Source organism: Atractosteus spatula, chromosome 6 (assembly GCF_055471065.1).
Source record: "Atractosteus spatula isolate fAtrSpa1 chromosome 6, fAtrSpa1.hap1, whole genome shotgun sequence".
NCBI classification, from domain to species: domain Eukaryota; kingdom Metazoa; phylum Chordata; class Actinopteri; order Semionotiformes; family Lepisosteidae; genus Atractosteus; species Atractosteus spatula.
In genome coordinates, this window is record NC_142711.1 from 59,431,395 (window position 1) to 59,449,320 (window position 17,926).

Sequence of the window (17,926 nt, forward strand, 5' to 3'; positions counted from 1 at the left end):
ACTTGCAAAAGACAAATAACTAAGAACTAATTGTTAGGACATGATTTCTTGGGGGAAACCTACTGCATTACCACCATGCAGTACAGTATAGAGAACATTACTGAACACTCAACTAAATGGCATCTGCACATACCTTGTTTCAGAGTTACTATTGGGACTATTAACTTCCTACATTCCATGCACACAGCAGACTTTGACATTGAATTAATTGCTTGAATTAAATGCTTCAGTATAATCCCTCACCTTTACTGAAGGCTCAGTGTTCCACAGGCCACCATTTCACCTCATTTAAAACTGAGAACAATGTCGCTGTTAATCCATTTTACTCTATACATGTTAATAATTGGTAGCAATTTCACAAACCTCCACACATATCATTGATCTATTTTTGGAAGAATGTACTTCATGGCTTTTAGTTAAAAGTGGGGATGCATGTTTTTATTCAAATCAATGTGTGAATTTTAAATGATTTTCATTTCTCTTGGTAAAGTTTCTATTTTTGTGTTATGTATTCTGAGCTTCTTTGTGGTTGGTACCATTTAACAGGTAAAATGTATCACTGTTCATTTAAAGAGTATTATTTTTACTTTTCTAAGTTTGTTAGGTTTTTAAGTATAGTCACAGAACATGTAGTTTATTGCTACTTACTGAATAGTGTGGTGTAATATTTTAATTGTCAGGCTATACATCTTCAGCTGTCATTTTTAATATTATTTTTGTACACTGAAAAATATGCATTTGTTTGGAAGAAGCGAAAGCTAAGCAAGCATTGTAAAACCAAGAATCATTTATTTTTATTGCATGTTTTGCAATTGCCATCTGTCGTCTGCTGTTCACTGCTCAGTGGAGCTACAATAACAGAACACACAACATTCACATGGGCACAATAACTGTTTACCTTTGTTCCTGGCATATCTGTATTTTTTACAGTATAGCCAACAATGTCAGTATTTATTATTTTACATAGACTGAGTCAGAAAATTCAAACGTTTTTCCTTTAAAATGCTGTTCTCTTTACATTACATTTGCTTCTGATTAGAAGAAGATTAAACAGAATAATTTTCATTAAAGATATTACTATCATAGAAAACATTTCATACTTTGGCCTAACACGCGTCCTAACAAAATCTCTCTCAAGAAGTCTACTCTTCTACAGTGAGAAATCTGAAGCACAATAAAACAGACCTCAATGCAGAAACACATTTTTGTTTTAAGTGGTTTGAGCTTTTGGCCTGTTAAAGAGGAGCAAGAGAGTCCTGTAATAATAAGCTTCACACATTCACACACAAAGAATAATTACAACTTCTATAGAAGGCTAATTATTTGCTGAGTATTTACTAAGATTATGGCTTTGTGTTGTTCACTGTCAAAGTGAAATTTACTTGCATTGCAAGTAGTCTGGTATAAATGTACTGTACGGCTAAACATTTCTTTATTTTAAAGGTGGTACATGAGGCTACAAATAAAAAAGATTCAAAAGAATAATTGTATATGTATTGTACTTCAGAGAGGGGAGAAAGCCTTTTTTAGAACTACAGGAGATTTTTGACCAAAAACAGAATGTTGTTTTTTTCCTGAATATCTGACGTGTAAAACTGGGTAAAAAAACTGTTTTATGTAAATGCATGTAGCATTGCTTTAATTCATTCAACTTTTTTTTATTCAGGCTCTTTATTATATTTCATGTGCATTTTAATGTCAGTTCTTTGGAGGAACCGTTATAGTGTTTAATATTCCTGCTAATAATAACAGAAATGTCAAACAGCAATTAATTTAGATTTGAGTTTGTGATTCTACATTGCATTTGTGGATCATGTTACATCTTGTACAAAAATAAATATAGCTTGGCTGCATTATAATTCATACAAAGGGACTAAATGTATTGATGTATTCCAAAATAAACTGTGTGGAGCTAAATGCGTTCCTGTTATTTGGCTGGCCCTTATGACTCCTCACTCCCATTAACACACTGGAAACTATTTGATAAGGCTCATCATTGTACTGCTTTACCATACATTATGCTTGTTTTGAGAACAGTGGGTCAGAATTTCAGCATGCCTCCCAGTCTGTATCTGTCTGCTTCACATAAAAAATCATTTAAACAAATATTAGCTCCTATTATGACTCTAGGGCCACAGTATTTGTGCTAACTTTGCATTATCATTTGAAAAGAAAAAAAAAGGCTTGATTGTCACTGCACTGTTTTATAAAGTTTTATAGTCAGAACGTGTCAGGGACACTATACTGTAAAAAGGTGATGTCCTTCAGATGAGACTTAAAACTGAGGTCCCGACTCTCTGCAGTCATTAAAAATCCCAGGGCGTTTCGTGAAAAGAGTAGGGGTATTACCCCAGTGTCCTGGCCAAATTTGCCCCTGGCCTTTACCAATCATGACCTCCTAATAATCTCCATCTCTGAACTGGCTTCATCACTCTGTTCTCCTCCCCACTGACAGCTGATGTGTGGTGAGTGTACTGGCACACTTACTGGATAGTCTGTAGTCGGCTCATTTACACGATCCTTTGATATTCAACAACTATAGGTGTTGTTAAGCATACTTGTATCTCTCCATCTGAGCATTACCTTAATATCCAGCACAGTGAGTATTGACTGCTCAGTGTGTTAAGACACCTTTAAGTGCTCTTTGCTGGGGATTAATGTTCAAAAGCCAGTAGCAGCAGCTGTGGGACTGGGCTTCTGACTGGCTTTGAAAAGCGCTTCTGGGTTTTTTTCCACATGACCTTGCATTTCGAAGTTGAGTTGCCATACTGCAACAAAGGTAAACCTTCAGAATCACCGAAGTTCATTCCATCAAGTATGAAGGTTTCTGGAACTAAAGGACAGCCTTGGCACTCACCGTTCTGACATACCATTCACTATTCACTAACACAGAAGAGTTCCCACTACGTGCTCTCACAGTAATGGGAGGAAATCTTTTTTTCCCCCCAGTGAATGCCTTCATTCATTGAAAGCTTTTTTTATAATACCCATTTCAATTAAATCTTTGAAAGAGATTTTTTTTCTATACAGTATTTACAAATTGCTTTTGACGATAAACATTGAAGGCATTGATGGAGATATGCAGACATTTTTTACTACAATTACTTTGAGTGCTAATTATCTTGAAATGTTGCATAACTATTCAACAAGTTGGCAAAAACCATAATTACTAAAAACACATATCCTGGTTCTTTCAGATTAATCAGTTTCGAGCAAATGGAACATTTTAGGTGTATTCATGAGATATGAAGGATATTGTTAATGAGACACTTTGTGTCTGTACCTTGTACTCCTCCACTTGGAAGATGATTTCTGAGTGAAATCCTTGTTGATATCTCATAAAACATGATGTAATGGTTCTGTAACTGGTTCTGTAATGGTTCAGACTAAACGCTCCACCTTCCAATAAGCAGGATGAGAAAAACGTTTTGATCTTGGAAATCAGAGAATTGTGCATTTTACTTGGTAATTTAAGTAATGATGAATACTGCAGTTCATAAAAAATCTAAAATGAGTTCTGAGTTTTCAGTCTCATGTCTCAGTCTTTCATGATTAGTTTCAACTAATCAGCAGAGAAGCTGGTTTCAAACGTTTCCCACAGCTTAGGCTTGTGATAGGGCACTCACAGTCATTCTCTTAACATCTACAGTACTAATATGCGAGTCAGAATTTGCTAGATTTTTCAATGTGATTTGTGACATGCAGAATTTAGGAACATATTTTAATGTATTTAATGGAACGTAGATGTTCAAGGCACATCACGTTTTCCAGCAGACAAATCACTAGATACCATAGTTCTCCCCTGAAAAGAAAAGAAGTGTTTGAATTAGAATTAATAGCTTATAAAAACTGGTAGCATTCTTTATTTGTACAATAGTTAAGAATTACACATTACTTATAAAAATTAAGGATCTCAGATGAATACCATAGAACTCTTCATAACAACATCTGTTGTCAATTGTAAAAGTGTTAGCTGTGATTTCAAGGCACCTCACAGCAACACTTACTACAATTAAATTATCATTACAATTATTAATTCAAGCCTATGCCACAATTAAATGGCACTACAATTTGAAATCTTTATTTATAGCATAGGATTGAATTAATACTCTACTTCTGAAAATCTGAAAAAAAAATGAGAAAACTCATTTTCTGTCTTTTGTTTGCATTTGTCTATGATTCAGTGAATCCCTTTATATCACTTTATCCTTGCATGTTTTGTTTTGCCATGCTTTGTCTTTGTTTTATTTTAACAAATTATAAAAAAAACAACTGAGACAAAAGTATTTTTAAAAAATTACAAAAAAGGATGACACAAAATCAGCAATGAAGCAATCAATGCCTCATTACTGTTCATTACAAAATAAGATCAATGTGCAGTGTTTCTATCTAATGGGAACATGATGCAAAATGTAATGTATTAATGTACATTTACTGTATACAGTTAGGCATACACAATAGTTTAAATCAGCAATCAGAATTAACATTATGAAACAGCTTCTATGATGACAGGACTTTCTACCTAAAAGTTTAGAAACTAATAACATCTGAGAATATGATATAGTAATGGTAAAATGTAATCAAAGCAAGACTTTTCTCATTAGTGCTTATTCTCTCAGAACAGATCGGTGATTCTTATTTGTCATTCACTGTGGCAACAATAGTCAATCAATATTGTTTTCTGTATGTGGTAATTAAGACAATAATAAACTTGGGAATATATTTAAATGACAAATTAATTTCAGTTTAAGGAAATAATGTAAAACCTGTCTGAACAGTACTTGGATTATGAAGCCAGATGGTCACCTTTTGTAACAAGCAAACTAGTTAAAATTTAGTACCGGTTATTTAAAATGTTACCATCTCTACCTCACTCATGATAAACCCTTCAGTCACTGAAAGCATGATTTTTTTCACCCTGTATTTGCTGGAAAACAAAGGAGAAACAATGGATTAAATGAACTGGTCAAACATTACAGTCAAATGAACAGTGTTGAGTTCAGAGTTCAGTGTTGAGACTTGGTTGTTTTGAGGAGCAGGATATAGACTTTCACGACCATTTCCTTTATTTAGTGAGGGGACTCATATTATAACTAATATTTTTATAATGTACTGTATACATACTGTATTACAAATAGTACATACTGTAAAACCATGCTTAAAGATAAATCATCTGCTTGTTTTTTTAATTATTCTGTGAAGCTCCACCTACAGTAGCTAATTACTGAACAGGGAATCTGGATTTTGGAAACCAGATTGTGTTCACCGTTGTCTAAACTGTTTCAATCCCGTCTCTTTCTAGTTGCAAATGAAGCGGGAGAGAACAACACACGGCCCCTGGCAAGGTTTGCACGTGAGTATTTGTGTGTTCCTGTCACTTCCCAAACGTGTTGCTTTGGTGAGGTGTGAGTCAAAGAGAAAGATACGCGATTTGTGATCATGCTTAAGATTTCCAAAATGAAAGATTTTCGCTATCAGTAAGTACGCTGTGTACAACAGTCACTCACGTTGCACTCGGTATAGAAGATAAGAACTATCTGGTGTACTTCTTGAGTCATATTAATATAAATAATCAGCATAATAGTAATAACTAAACATAAATAATCACTTAATATGTAGAAAACAGTCAGTATTATAGTGTGAAAGTGAACTAGCGTTCTTGCTAGTGATGTAGCTTGAGGACACTATGACACTAAGGTGAGAACCACATTCATGCTAACACAATGCACAGCATATGCAGGATTTGCTAGGGTGGCGAAAATCGATTAAGAGAACGAGAATTTAGTCAGGACTAGCTGTGCTTTATAGCATTTCAGATGGTGCTGCAGGATTGTTTCTAACCATGAAGGACAGACACCTCCTGTGATACAGCATACGCTGTCATGATTCCTTTGCAATCGTACAGCCCTTTGAATCCAGTAGAAAGAGCGCCACCTTCTGGTACTGGAGCATTAATCCCAAGATTCACTGGAGATCTTTATTTTAGAATAACTAATAGAATAACTAATTTATTGGTTGATTGATTGAAGTACATAAAGTGCAACTTAATTAATAAAGAATCAGTAAATCAGTTATAATTCAGTAGAAATGTATGCTTTATTTCAGATATTCTCTTCCAATCAAACTTAATTCTACATCGCTCTATACAGTACCTTTGAGAATAATTTTGATGTTTGGTATTATGTATAATTTAATTTAATATTCTCAAAACTCTGTCGATGAGATGCATGCCCGTGACTCAGATGATAATGGGCAGGTCTGGATCTTTGGAATCTGACTTTCGCAATTTGTGATGATGCAAAGTTTGCCAATAATAGAAGACTGTCTTTCCTAATAGAAAGGTGCTCTTTAAATTTAATTTGTTCAAATACGGTGATACTACATTTAAACCTGGATTTTAAAGACTGTAATATCAAATTTGACATAAATACAGTATGGTGTTTGTTATCATGGGCTGTATTATTATTGTAAGATATTTTCAGTAATTCCCCCCAAAAATGAAAATATTTATTTTTGGAAATAAAATGGAAGTAAAGATATTTTGCCAGTTATCTAATTTAATTTGATATATTTTAGTTTTGAAGGACATGACTATGACTATTTTGTTTTTGTTTTCTTTTTGATTAAAATGTAAGATATTGTTCTTTCTCCAATGTAGGCTTTCAAGGCATATAAGTGAATTTTTATATTAATTTCTGTATTATACTAATATCAATTTATTCCTCAATAAATGATTGGCTATAAGCCTTAAATTTGGCTTTTTGTAATTAATGGGTTGTTAATTCTCTTTGTAGTCTGCTTGTTTTATGACAGCTGTGTCACAGAAATCCAGTCAAATTCTTACAGATGATATTGTTTAGATGACATCTGTCTCAGTACTGACCAGGCTTCTCTTTCTTGAGTTTCTGAGATCTGACAATATCGGGCTTCTACATAATAAATCAAATTGTTCCGTTTTGTAATGCACAGACTCCGACATCTTTGACATCAGTGGCTTCATCTAAACACAAAACCTTGCAGCTGCAACTTTTCAGATATTTCAGCTCCTGTTGATAGTGCTCACTTTTTTTTAGTTAGATACTGTAAGTAAAGGCTGAAAATGAAATTATGAAAACTGTAAAAAAATCATGAACAAAATGTTCTGACCTTAAGTAAAAGGATATGAAATAGTCATATCCATGACCTCCCTTGACATCATATCCATAGTCTGGGAGAAATGTAACCAGCTTTGTGATGTCATGGATGCATAGAAATCTAACAGAACTACTGCTGTTGCTTCTTCATCTCCGTCTCTCCACACTATTCGCATTACTACTATTTAGAACAGGGGTCTCAAAGTCAATAACTGGAGGGCTTTTGTTTCATCCACATTCTCAATTACATAGTCTCATTATTTCATTAGTTACAGAACTGTAATACTTCTAAAAAGCCTCCGATGTGACATATAGGTAACTGTACCTTTAATGAAGTGAAGGACTCATGTAACCAACTGTAAAACACATTAAGACAATCCTGTGTGTCAAATTGTAAAAAAGGTTAATTGTCTGATTGAGTCCTCATTTTAAAGCAAAGACCAGAACACACAAGGCCCTTCAGGAACTCAGTCTGACACCACCAAATTACAACAAGTGCATGTGCCCATCTACAATGAATTAGATTAATTTCCAGTAATTAACTGGATCATTCTAGCATTACCTTTTTACTTCACAGACTGATTAAAAATCATTCCAGGATTAATCTTACATGTGCTTATTACACTATGTCTTCTACTGCAGGGGTTCCCAGTCTTGGTCCAGGAGGCTCGCACACCTGTTAGTTTCTCTTGGTTGCACCAGTCTTAATTACTGTATCCTAATGATAGGAGTCTTGAGTTGTTTTTAGCTCTTAAGACACATTGGTTGATGCCTTTTGACTGTTGCATTTTATAAGCAACTTAAAACATTCAGCTTTGGGACTGAACAAACGAACTTGTTGGTTCGATTAAGGGTTCCATAAAGTAAGGAGTTTATGCGAAACAAAAGCCAACTTGTGGGGCTCCCTGTGAGTGATCCCCTGGTCTATAGCTTCTGAATGGCCGAATGTGTAACTTACTCTTTATTTCCACAAGATGGCAATGGGGCACTGTGCCTCCCTCTTCCAAACTCTTAACAGCCTTCGAGGTAGGCTGAAGTGAAAGTGCCAGTCATAGGATGCCACGTTATGATTGGTGTATCCTGCTATCTATTTAAAAATTTACACAAAAGACATATTAAAGAAAAAATGAATACCATTTCGCATTAGGACTGTTTTCAAGGCCTAGTGAAACTGGCTCCATTAAAAAAAAAAAAGAAAAAAGCCAGACAACTTGCAGACAAATATGCAACAATGGCACAAAGACCTACTGCATTTTGTGGTTGGATGCATTTACTTTAAATATATTAAATATAGTGATGGAAAAAATGGCAACTAAGCTCTATTGTATTTCAGGCTTTGCACTCTGTTGTGATATATCGAAGCATATTGTATCTATAAATGTGTACAAAATCACAAGAAAAAAAAACTTCCAGACAAGTTAGCAAAATGCAGAAGAAACACAACACTCTGAAACTACACACCTCCACCTGTTTAAGACATTTTTTTTCTGTTTCTGTTGGAAGCGTGAACGAAACCACACATTCAATGTCCCTGGCTTTTATTCTTAGTGTGGCAATTTAACTCTGAGTGTCCAACAGGTGGAGACTCACAACCAGTTCAGAGAATCTGCAATAACAATAATGCTCGAAAAGCCTGAAGAGGTGGATGCTCCTTTACTATTATAACCTTTTTCACATCAACTGCTTCTTCCTGATGTTTGATTTGTGTCTTATATATTCTGATGTATGTTCTTAACTTCCACTGCTACCATGTCACCTATACATTCTGTGGAGTACAAAATATGTTCTGCAAAGGTTTCTTCAGGTTAACTGTAAATTAACGGAGGAAGGAAACGGTGTCTCAGTATAAGGTTAGGAGGATTCTATCATGAAATGATTGCCTCTCTGATGTTTGCACTATGAAGCTGAGAAATTAGATGCATGTAGAAAATGGGATAGTATGAAATCTGTCCTCATGCACAGCGACAGCACTCAGCTAGGAGCACTGAAATAGTGTCCATCTGCAGGTGTACAGTGTGCTCTTAGAGTGAACCTGGGTTATGCCTTCTACTGTGTGCTGTGATCCTCCATCCTTCTGTGATCGTCCAGGAGCCGTCAAAGCAGTACAGTACCACCGCGTCACAAAGGGGCAATGGTCTGTAAAGGGGACATTCCACCACAGATGTTAACTTCCGACTGCCTATGAGCTCAATGGATCAACTGCGTACTGGCCCATCAAACCAAATTAAGCTCAACTCGGAAGAAAAATGATGTGGAACAGAGCCCTCTCACCTAAGTAGGCACCCAACACTCCAAACTGCACAGTGACTCCCTTCTTTCAAAGCTATAGAGTCTGGTGAACTGTAAGAGAACACTCAGAATGCAATCCATCCTGTCAACCCTTACACAAACAATCAGGTTGCAAACCCCTGACCAGAACAACCTAAACTGTGAAGAACTATTCAAACTTAGATTTAAATGTCTCTCTACATCCATAGATTATATTTTAGCAATGTCACTGTCTATGGAAGCATGCACACATGACTAGGCTGAATATGTCAGGCAAGGGCAAGACCTGGGAGGAATGGACCATTAGTAGGAAAAAGACCCTGCAGCACAGATTTCAACATTAGAGTTTGTCTTTATCCGCATCATTTAAAAAAAATCAAAGAATATTTATCGTGTCTTTATTTGGAATTTTCCCTCTTTTGTCTTCTGCTTTAGGCTCCAAATCTCAGAATGCTCTGTGGAATGCCATCACAGCTGGAATTGGGATCAGGGACAAAGAAAAGAGGGGAATCCTCATTGATCCCCGAAACCCAGAGGAAATCCTTGCGGATGAGCTTCCTGCAGTGGACAGTCCAGATGCCATGGAGAAGACAGCTATCAGGTTGGGAAGTGAATTGGCTTAAATCAGAAAGAAAATAAAAAGGTATAGCACGAGAGTCAGAGAAGAAAGGAAATCCTTCGCTACCTAGTGAGAAGGCCCTGCAACTGTGGCACAGAATGTAAACCTTTTGAAATCTTCCAAACCTTTTGTTACTCTTAAGAAACATACATGGTTAGCTGGCAATTTGGATACTGATGTCTTCATACAACACGTTCCTGGGTATGCAGCTCTTTTTTGATTGATGTCATGCTGTTCAAAACATGAGACGATAAATCATTGATATTAAAATGTTGTTCTTTTGACAAATAGTTCTATCTGGCATCTGGGGCCTGATGTTCTTCCGCAGCTTTGATATCATTTTCCATTGTACATGGCTTTAAATGTGTGCATTCCTAATGAATTTACCATCCAGTACCCTCCCAGGAGTTAGTTTAAGGAATAAAGATGTGTGATATGAATTGATAATGTCAGTTTTTAAGGGGATTGCAGAAACCTTCAGACCGATAGTTTAAATATAAAGTATAACCACATCTCTTATAAACCATACAACGGGAACATCATTCTAGACACTTTTACTGGTGTATGCACCAGCATGTTAAAAAAGTTCTATACGATAGTCCCCTAGATGCATTTAAAGAGATTATGCATCTGAAAGCATTAAGCACTTTACATTCCTCCAATAAAAACAAAACACTGCATTGATTTTCACATTTAGTTTGTTCGATTTACCCTGTTCATATGAAAGAGGGATATTATATTTTGTATACTGTTTGTTATTTTAAATAAAAATATAAAAAGGTATTTTTTTTAGAAAAAAGGGGCTCACAGCTGGTGATAGATATTGGATATGGGAATTAAGTCAGTAAATATTATTGATTTATGACAAGCATCAGCTAAAGGAAATGGTCTGAAAGGTTGTCAATGTGATAATTAAATTTAAAACTTAATGAAAGAGTTCTCCAAAGTTTGCAGAAATTAAAGAAAAGAATTATAATGATGATGTGATCAATATCCAAGGAACTGGAAAGTAAACATTTCTTCAGTTTTTTATTTCTTGTTTATATTATTTTTACTGCATTCATCTTGAAACACACAAGATTAAATCTACTCCCAAGTGAAGTGTCTTTGAAAATAAGAATTGCACAAAAAAATTTCAATTCAGTGAGATGAATTTCTCTTTGATGTTTGTTGTGTGTTTTGAAAGTGTTTTCATGGATTGTAGGACACTAATTAAATCAGGGATCTGCATCAGCGTGTAGACAAAACACTCACCATTTTTTGTGTAGTTCTGCCAGTTCAGTCACTTTCATTTCATCAGTTCTCACTTTTCACAGACACTGAAAAATCTGTGAATGTCCTCTATTCCCAAGGCCTACTGATCTTCTGTATGACAATTTTAATGACATCCACAGTACAAACACTACAATTACACAAACACTATTTGAAAGGGCTGAGCTCGACTTCACTTGGCAGCAGATTTACATGCATCTTATATACCTTATATACAGTAAACACTTGTATTCACCTACTGACATAGAATGTACCAGGGGAATTTGGATGAAAACAAGAACTCAAGAATAATTCAATATTCAATTACACGGGTTGATGTATACAGGTAGTCCTCGATTACAACCAGTCGCACTTACGACGGCTGTCCCCTTATTCGTATTACTGTACAGTACTGTATATTATTTTCATGTCCTGGCATTTGGTCATATTGTCTAACATTGATGACATCATCAGCCTGCGCGACACCGTGCTGACACATGTTATTGTTTGGGTGGTTAGCAAGCAAATGTGTAGCAAGCAAAAAAGTGAGTGTTCTGGTGGTTCCGATTGGAAAAAACGATAGTGAAAGACAACAGATATAGTAATGAAAGTGAACATAATAGTGCAGCATGAAAATGGAACATCAGTATCGACAATCGCAGGAGACTTTGGCCTTTCTCATTTGATAATATTGTAGCGCTCTCGGGTTCACGGGGGTATGCGCCCTCACCACTGCCGCCTCAGGTCGGCCCCCCACCACTGGGGACTCGAACCCGGGCCTCCGGCGTCACTCAACAGGGACCTAGCCACTTGAGCGAAAGAGAGATCTCCAGCTTTGGGGGGCCGACCTGAGGTGGCAGTGGAGAGGGATCATACCCATGTGAACCCGAGAGCGCTACATTGGTGTCAGTGTGGGATATTTCCCTTTAGCTCAACTGGCTGGGTCCCTGGTGAGTGACGCCGGAGGCCCGGGTTCGTGTCATGTTCGGTGGGGGTGCCAACCTGAGGCGGCAGCGGCGAGGGCGCATACCCACGTGAACCCGAGAGAAATTTGTGACATTTCCTTTTTCATACTATAGAGCAGTTCAACATTAACAATTGCAAAAATGTGTGAAATTTCATGTTACATACATTACTAAAAATTGATCATATCACTACATTAAGATTTGCTTATTAAACGCTCGTATTTTACTAAAATCACTGTGTGCTTTCATCACGTTTAATTTTTAAAATATCCATTAACTTCATAAATCAACTCCTTTAATTATCCATCCTTTCTTAATTATGTGAAAAATTTAAAATACTACAACACTGTAGTTATCAATAAGGATTTCTTGGCAACTAGCCTGGAAGATGTAATTTACAGTAATTTGCATTTGATAATCTCACCTCTCACTTTTTTAACTTTAGAACATATTTTTTCAAAATAATTAATTTCTTGTGGAAAACCCAATATGGAATGTAAGCATAATGCTTTATCCTTACTGTACCAAATTGAACTTATATGACACTACAATTCTTATTTGCAAACAGCCTATAGGTATTATACCAATTGTTATGCCTCATTCTTAATGTTTGTTCTATAATCTGAGATTAAACTGACCTCATTTGTGGTAAATCACGCAGCTCAAGTCTTGGTTTATTCAAGATACACAAGATACAAACCATTATATCACATCTGAGATGCTAGACTGTTTGTATCATGCATTTGAGAATTGTTATTTCACTAGGAGTAGTACCCAAGAATGAAGTATATTGAGAATGTCTAATTATTGCTTTAGTCATAGTATTTTTTTTTGCTTTTTCCTGCTTGGCTGAGGGTTGAACTCCTGGCCACAGGACAAGGAAGCTGGCATACAAGATATCCAGTATGCAAGGGTGAGAAGGGGATTACTTGAAGTATTTCTCATTTTTAATGTAAGGAAGTGACTTCAGGACTGATTATAGTTCAGGACAGCACAGGCTGATTGAACTTGGTTGTTGTCATCCATCCTGAACTATCGTTTGAGTCTTTGTACTTGTAACATTTACAAGATGCTATGCATGCTAAGTTTCCTCCCTCCTTGGGAATATTTAAGGCTGATCAAATAAAAATGGAGCCCGTTCGCTTCTTTGTGTAGAGCTTTCAGAGGCTGTTACAACATAATTGGAGCCATGTGATAAACGCAGCTTGGATTGGGAGTTTCAGACCTGGGCTGTTCAATCCTGGACCTGGGGGTATGATGTTCTACCTGTCTTTCAAAGACCATCACCTGAAGATGAAGAGAGAAGTTGTCAGATTTGTCTAATGAGGCTAATTATGCTATAAGTTATTAAGAACTGATTTGAAATTAACAAAGGCTCTACAACCCCTTTGGAATTAAGATTCTTTTCCAATGCATTTTGTACACTTCAGAACAAAGCTGATGTGATTGCTTGCACTGACCTAGCTAAGGTTTTGCCCCACCGATTTCAAACACATTGCAGGTTTTTAAGTTTAGTTCTAGAAACTCTAGCAAACAGGATATGGCAATGAACGGTCCTTGGAAACATTGTGTTTCCAGTGCAGACACAGCCTGACAATATTTTTTTCTGATGGAAAAGAATATTTAAAAGCCTATGCAATGTTCTGCACATGGAAAAAAACCAATTAATTTCTAATGACTTTAATTAAGTATGTTGCACCACTTCTGCCACTTTGAGTAATGATACAATTTTATTCAATATTCTGACTACTTTAGATAATAGATGTAGCCTACACGCTACAGTTGTCTGAATGTTTCTAAGGAATTTTTCAAGGATGTCCATTCAAATTATTAAAATTTATTTTGTTTGGGCCTGCCTGACATTCGTAATGTATGGATTGCTGTGTGTATTTTATCTTAAAGAGCAAGCTCAAAAGAGAATGGAAAACGAGCATTATTTTCCAGTCTTCACTATGTTTTGTTTAATTTGCTGTGTTTTGTTAAAGTTACTTTGTATGATATAATTATACTGAAAATAGATTAAATGGGTAAATAGATATGTACCTCTGGAGTTCTGCAGTGCCACAGTGGTCACCAATGCCTGCACACGTCTTAGGGCTTGTGCTTGGTTTTCAGCCTTTTGTGCCTTTTGTGTTGTCTGGAGTGCATTCTGACTGGTGGCATAAATGCTTCTTTATCTGTCGTTTTAATCCTTTTCCTCTGGGAGTTTCTCCTTCGGAAACAATGGCTATTTCTTATGAACTTCCCAGAGCAGTATTTCGAGGAACAGCTTAACTTCAACAGAAAGTAATCAAGAAAGCACAAGAATATTTCCATCTAATCTGGAAAAGAAACTAGAGTGTGAAAAAAGTGTTGAGTGGTGTGCAGCCTAAGGGTCTTATGGATACATTTAGAAGACGATCGAATATTTAGTGTTGCATGCTTCAGACTTGAATAACACTGCAGATGGAGCTGGATTTAGCCACTCACACTGAACTCCAGCCCCCTGACTCCAGCAGACAATTGATATTTCTGAAATTAAGCCCCCTCCCCTATTCACTAATCATAAGGATCATGTTCATACTCATTGTTTTCCACTTCCTGGGGTTGTGAGAGCAATTATACTGATGCCACATGGCTCTGTTCAGTGAAATCTGAAACACTCGGTCAGTATGCTAGAAGCATAAAAGGCTACTATCTGAACAACTGCTTCTCTTATTGAAACATGCTGCATGCTTCCTTTCCTAAGTCTTCTCTATCATTTATCCAGTTTAGACACGACCAGCAACAACAAAAAATAAAGTGTTTCTTGTCCAAAATACTATTTTTTAACAGTAGTAGTATTAGTGGCAGTAGTATTAATAGCAGTTCTAGATTAATGTTCTGACAGAAATAGGTGGAAGCTTCAGAATTGGAGATATTTGACCATGGTCAGTGATAAAAACTGTCACCTTGCTTCAGAACTCTGAATCATTCCAACTGACACATATTTGCTGTTTTTTGTAAACCATCCAAGGTCAATATTCACAACTTTTAAATTCTGTGAGGCACCTGAAACTGGCAACAATATTTAAAGTGTTAGCAGCATACAGTACATCTATAGCCTTTACTTCATCTCATCCTTCATGCTGCAATAAAACAGTAAATCCCAGGGCTATTAACGGCCTGGCTGTATGCAATTTGACTCTGCCAAAAGGAAAGAATGAGGAACAATTTCGTTTTTAAGCATTACAAAAACTGAAAGGTTGAAATGTCATTGTTGTCTATTCTGAAGCAGATGAAAAGGCTCTGAGGACTTTGAAGTGTGAGCTTAACCTTTTCTGTTGATGATGAACCTGCAAACACTCTTTCAGAAGGGTATTGCTAGAGTCCATCATTATATAGATTACATTCACTTCCTTTTTTAAAGGAACTCCGCTCTCCACTCTTGTGTTTTGGAATGGAAGCATAAAGAAAATATCCGTGAACGTTATCGGCTGGTCAATATTAATCAAGACCCTTGCTGTGATTCAGGCAATAAAGCTAAATAAATTTTAGCAGGGCTGTAAAGTGTCGTGAAAAGCTACTGTAAATACCGAAGCCCCATGTCTGTTATTCACACAGGTGTCTCGGATGCAGCAGTGAGCACTTTGGTTTGAGAAAACAACACTGTACCACAGTGCTCATGGGGAAAGCATTGCATAGCGGGGAAGTCTCTGGATTCATTTAGAGTCTGGACTCTGTGATGGACTGACGACCCAGCCGTGGGGGTGGGAGTCACGTGCCCGCGGTTTGTTTAACACCATGGAAACCGGGATGAACTCCGGCCCGATGAGTCACCGTGACTTGAATATGGAAATTACCTACTGCACTGTGAAGGAACAAGTAAAGGTTAATTCCATGCTGAAAAACAGAGAGGAGAAACACAGTGTTTCGGCTGTTGAGCCTTCTGCTCACACCTGAAGAAGGCTCAACAGCCAAAATGTTGTGCTTCTCCTTTCAATTTTTCAACGCGAAATTAACCTTTACTTGTTCCCTTGCGGCCAACACACAGACACATCTCCTTACTCCTTACATGTCATGCTGTTTTAACTCATAGGTGTTTTTTTTTTTCAAGTGAAGGGTTTTCTAAACTGTGGAAGACTGATAGAGGAATATCATTTTTTTACATCAGCATCATGTACTGGACTATATTTAATGCTATTTCTGTATCACTGTTATTCAGTGAAAAGTCCTTGGTTGTGTAACACAAATCTTACCCTTTTCCTTTATTTTGTGTCTATGGTCTCTGTAAATGGATATGGTCTCTGGAAAGCCGTGCAAACCTAAGACAGGCTCAGCTGCAGAGCAGAAGTTGTATGTCTTGCAACCAGAACAACTGTTTTATACGAGAATCTGTTCTCAGCCTTGATGTTGGCTGATGCAGTGCCAGTCATATGATAACAATGGTTTTATCAACATGACTGTCAGACATGAGGCGAGCTGCTAATATTTCGTCACTGTTTGTTTGATTTCCATTCCACTTCCTAGAACTGGAACACTGAGGATTAAATGCTGCCGCAACAATGTAAGAGACAAGTATGGCAGTTTCTGTCCTTCTGTTTTAAAAGTAACACCAGTCTACAAGAGGACGGGTGAAAGCTGACAAGAGCGACCTGAATAATAATAATAATAAAAATAATAATAATAATAATAATAATAATAATAATAATAATAATAATAATAATAATAATAATAATAATAATTGCTTACACTTATATAGCGCTTTTCTGGACACTCCACTCAAAGCGCTTTACAGGTAATGGGGACTCCCCTCCACCACCACCAATGTGCAGCATCCAAACGCCCTGGGATTTTTAATGACCACAGAGAGTCAGGACCTCGGTTTTACATCTCATCCGAAGGACGGCGCCTGTTTACAGTATAGTGTCCCCGTCACTATACTGGGGCATTAGGACCAATATGGACCGCAGGGTGAGCACCCCCTGCTGGCCCCACTAACTAATAAACTGTAGTATTATTTTAGTAACGAAATAAGCATACTGTACATGCACATCATTTAGTGAAGTTTTATAAGTTAATAGATCTGGTTATTACAAAGTGACCAATATTAATTGACTTCTGTTTCTTCAAAGGTTTTCTTCTTTATTTTTTTTTTTAATTCTTCATTAAAATCTAGTTCAAATAACTAGGTAGTTTTTCTTCCATGATACAAAAGCTTTTAAAATAACTCTATTTATGTTTTAAAATGGCGGGGGGGGGGGGGGGGGGGTGATGGGAAACTAGGTTACTTGGGATATTAACATATACTGTACAGAAAACGAATAGTTAGCTCGAAATCAAAATTAATACTTTATATTACAGTCAGAGGCACTGTAAAAATGAATACATTTCATAGAAGGAATTATATTATTTATGATTACAAGCAAAGGATTCTAATGGATATACAGATTATTATGCTACCATTTCCAGACATTGTATGTGGGTAGCAGTGTCCTATTTTATTGCTATGCCATGAGAGGTCTTTTAGATTTCTGCCTTTATATTTTAGGGATTAAAGTGAAAAAACCGTAAGAAGATCCTATCAGCCTTGAGCTACTTGATGATGGACACTAAGAAGGGATGGGGAGTTCATCTACTTACGGATTGATTTTTTTTTCCAACAGAAACGTAAAGGTTTATATCCATATAACAATTCTAACTTTTCCCATGATGTCAAATGGCAAATGATT

The 17,926-nt window shown here is 36.5% G+C and overlaps 1 protein-coding gene across 1 annotated transcript in view; it reads left to right on the forward strand.

Annotated features, from left to right (window-relative positions):
• The window catches only part of LOC148833099 (dual specificity calcium/calmodulin-dependent 3',5'-cyclic nucleotide phosphodiesterase 1C-like), a 199,908-nt gene that overhangs the window by 36,941 nt on the left and 145,041 nt on the right, over positions 1–17,926 (forward strand). The window contains exons 2-3 of the mRNA XM_088919132.1: positions 5,303–5,353; positions 9,837–10,002. Coding sequence (XP_088775258.1) covers positions 5,303–5,353; positions 9,837–10,002 — 217 coding nt within the window. The remainder of the gene's footprint in view (positions 1–5,302; positions 5,354–9,836; positions 10,003–17,926) is intronic.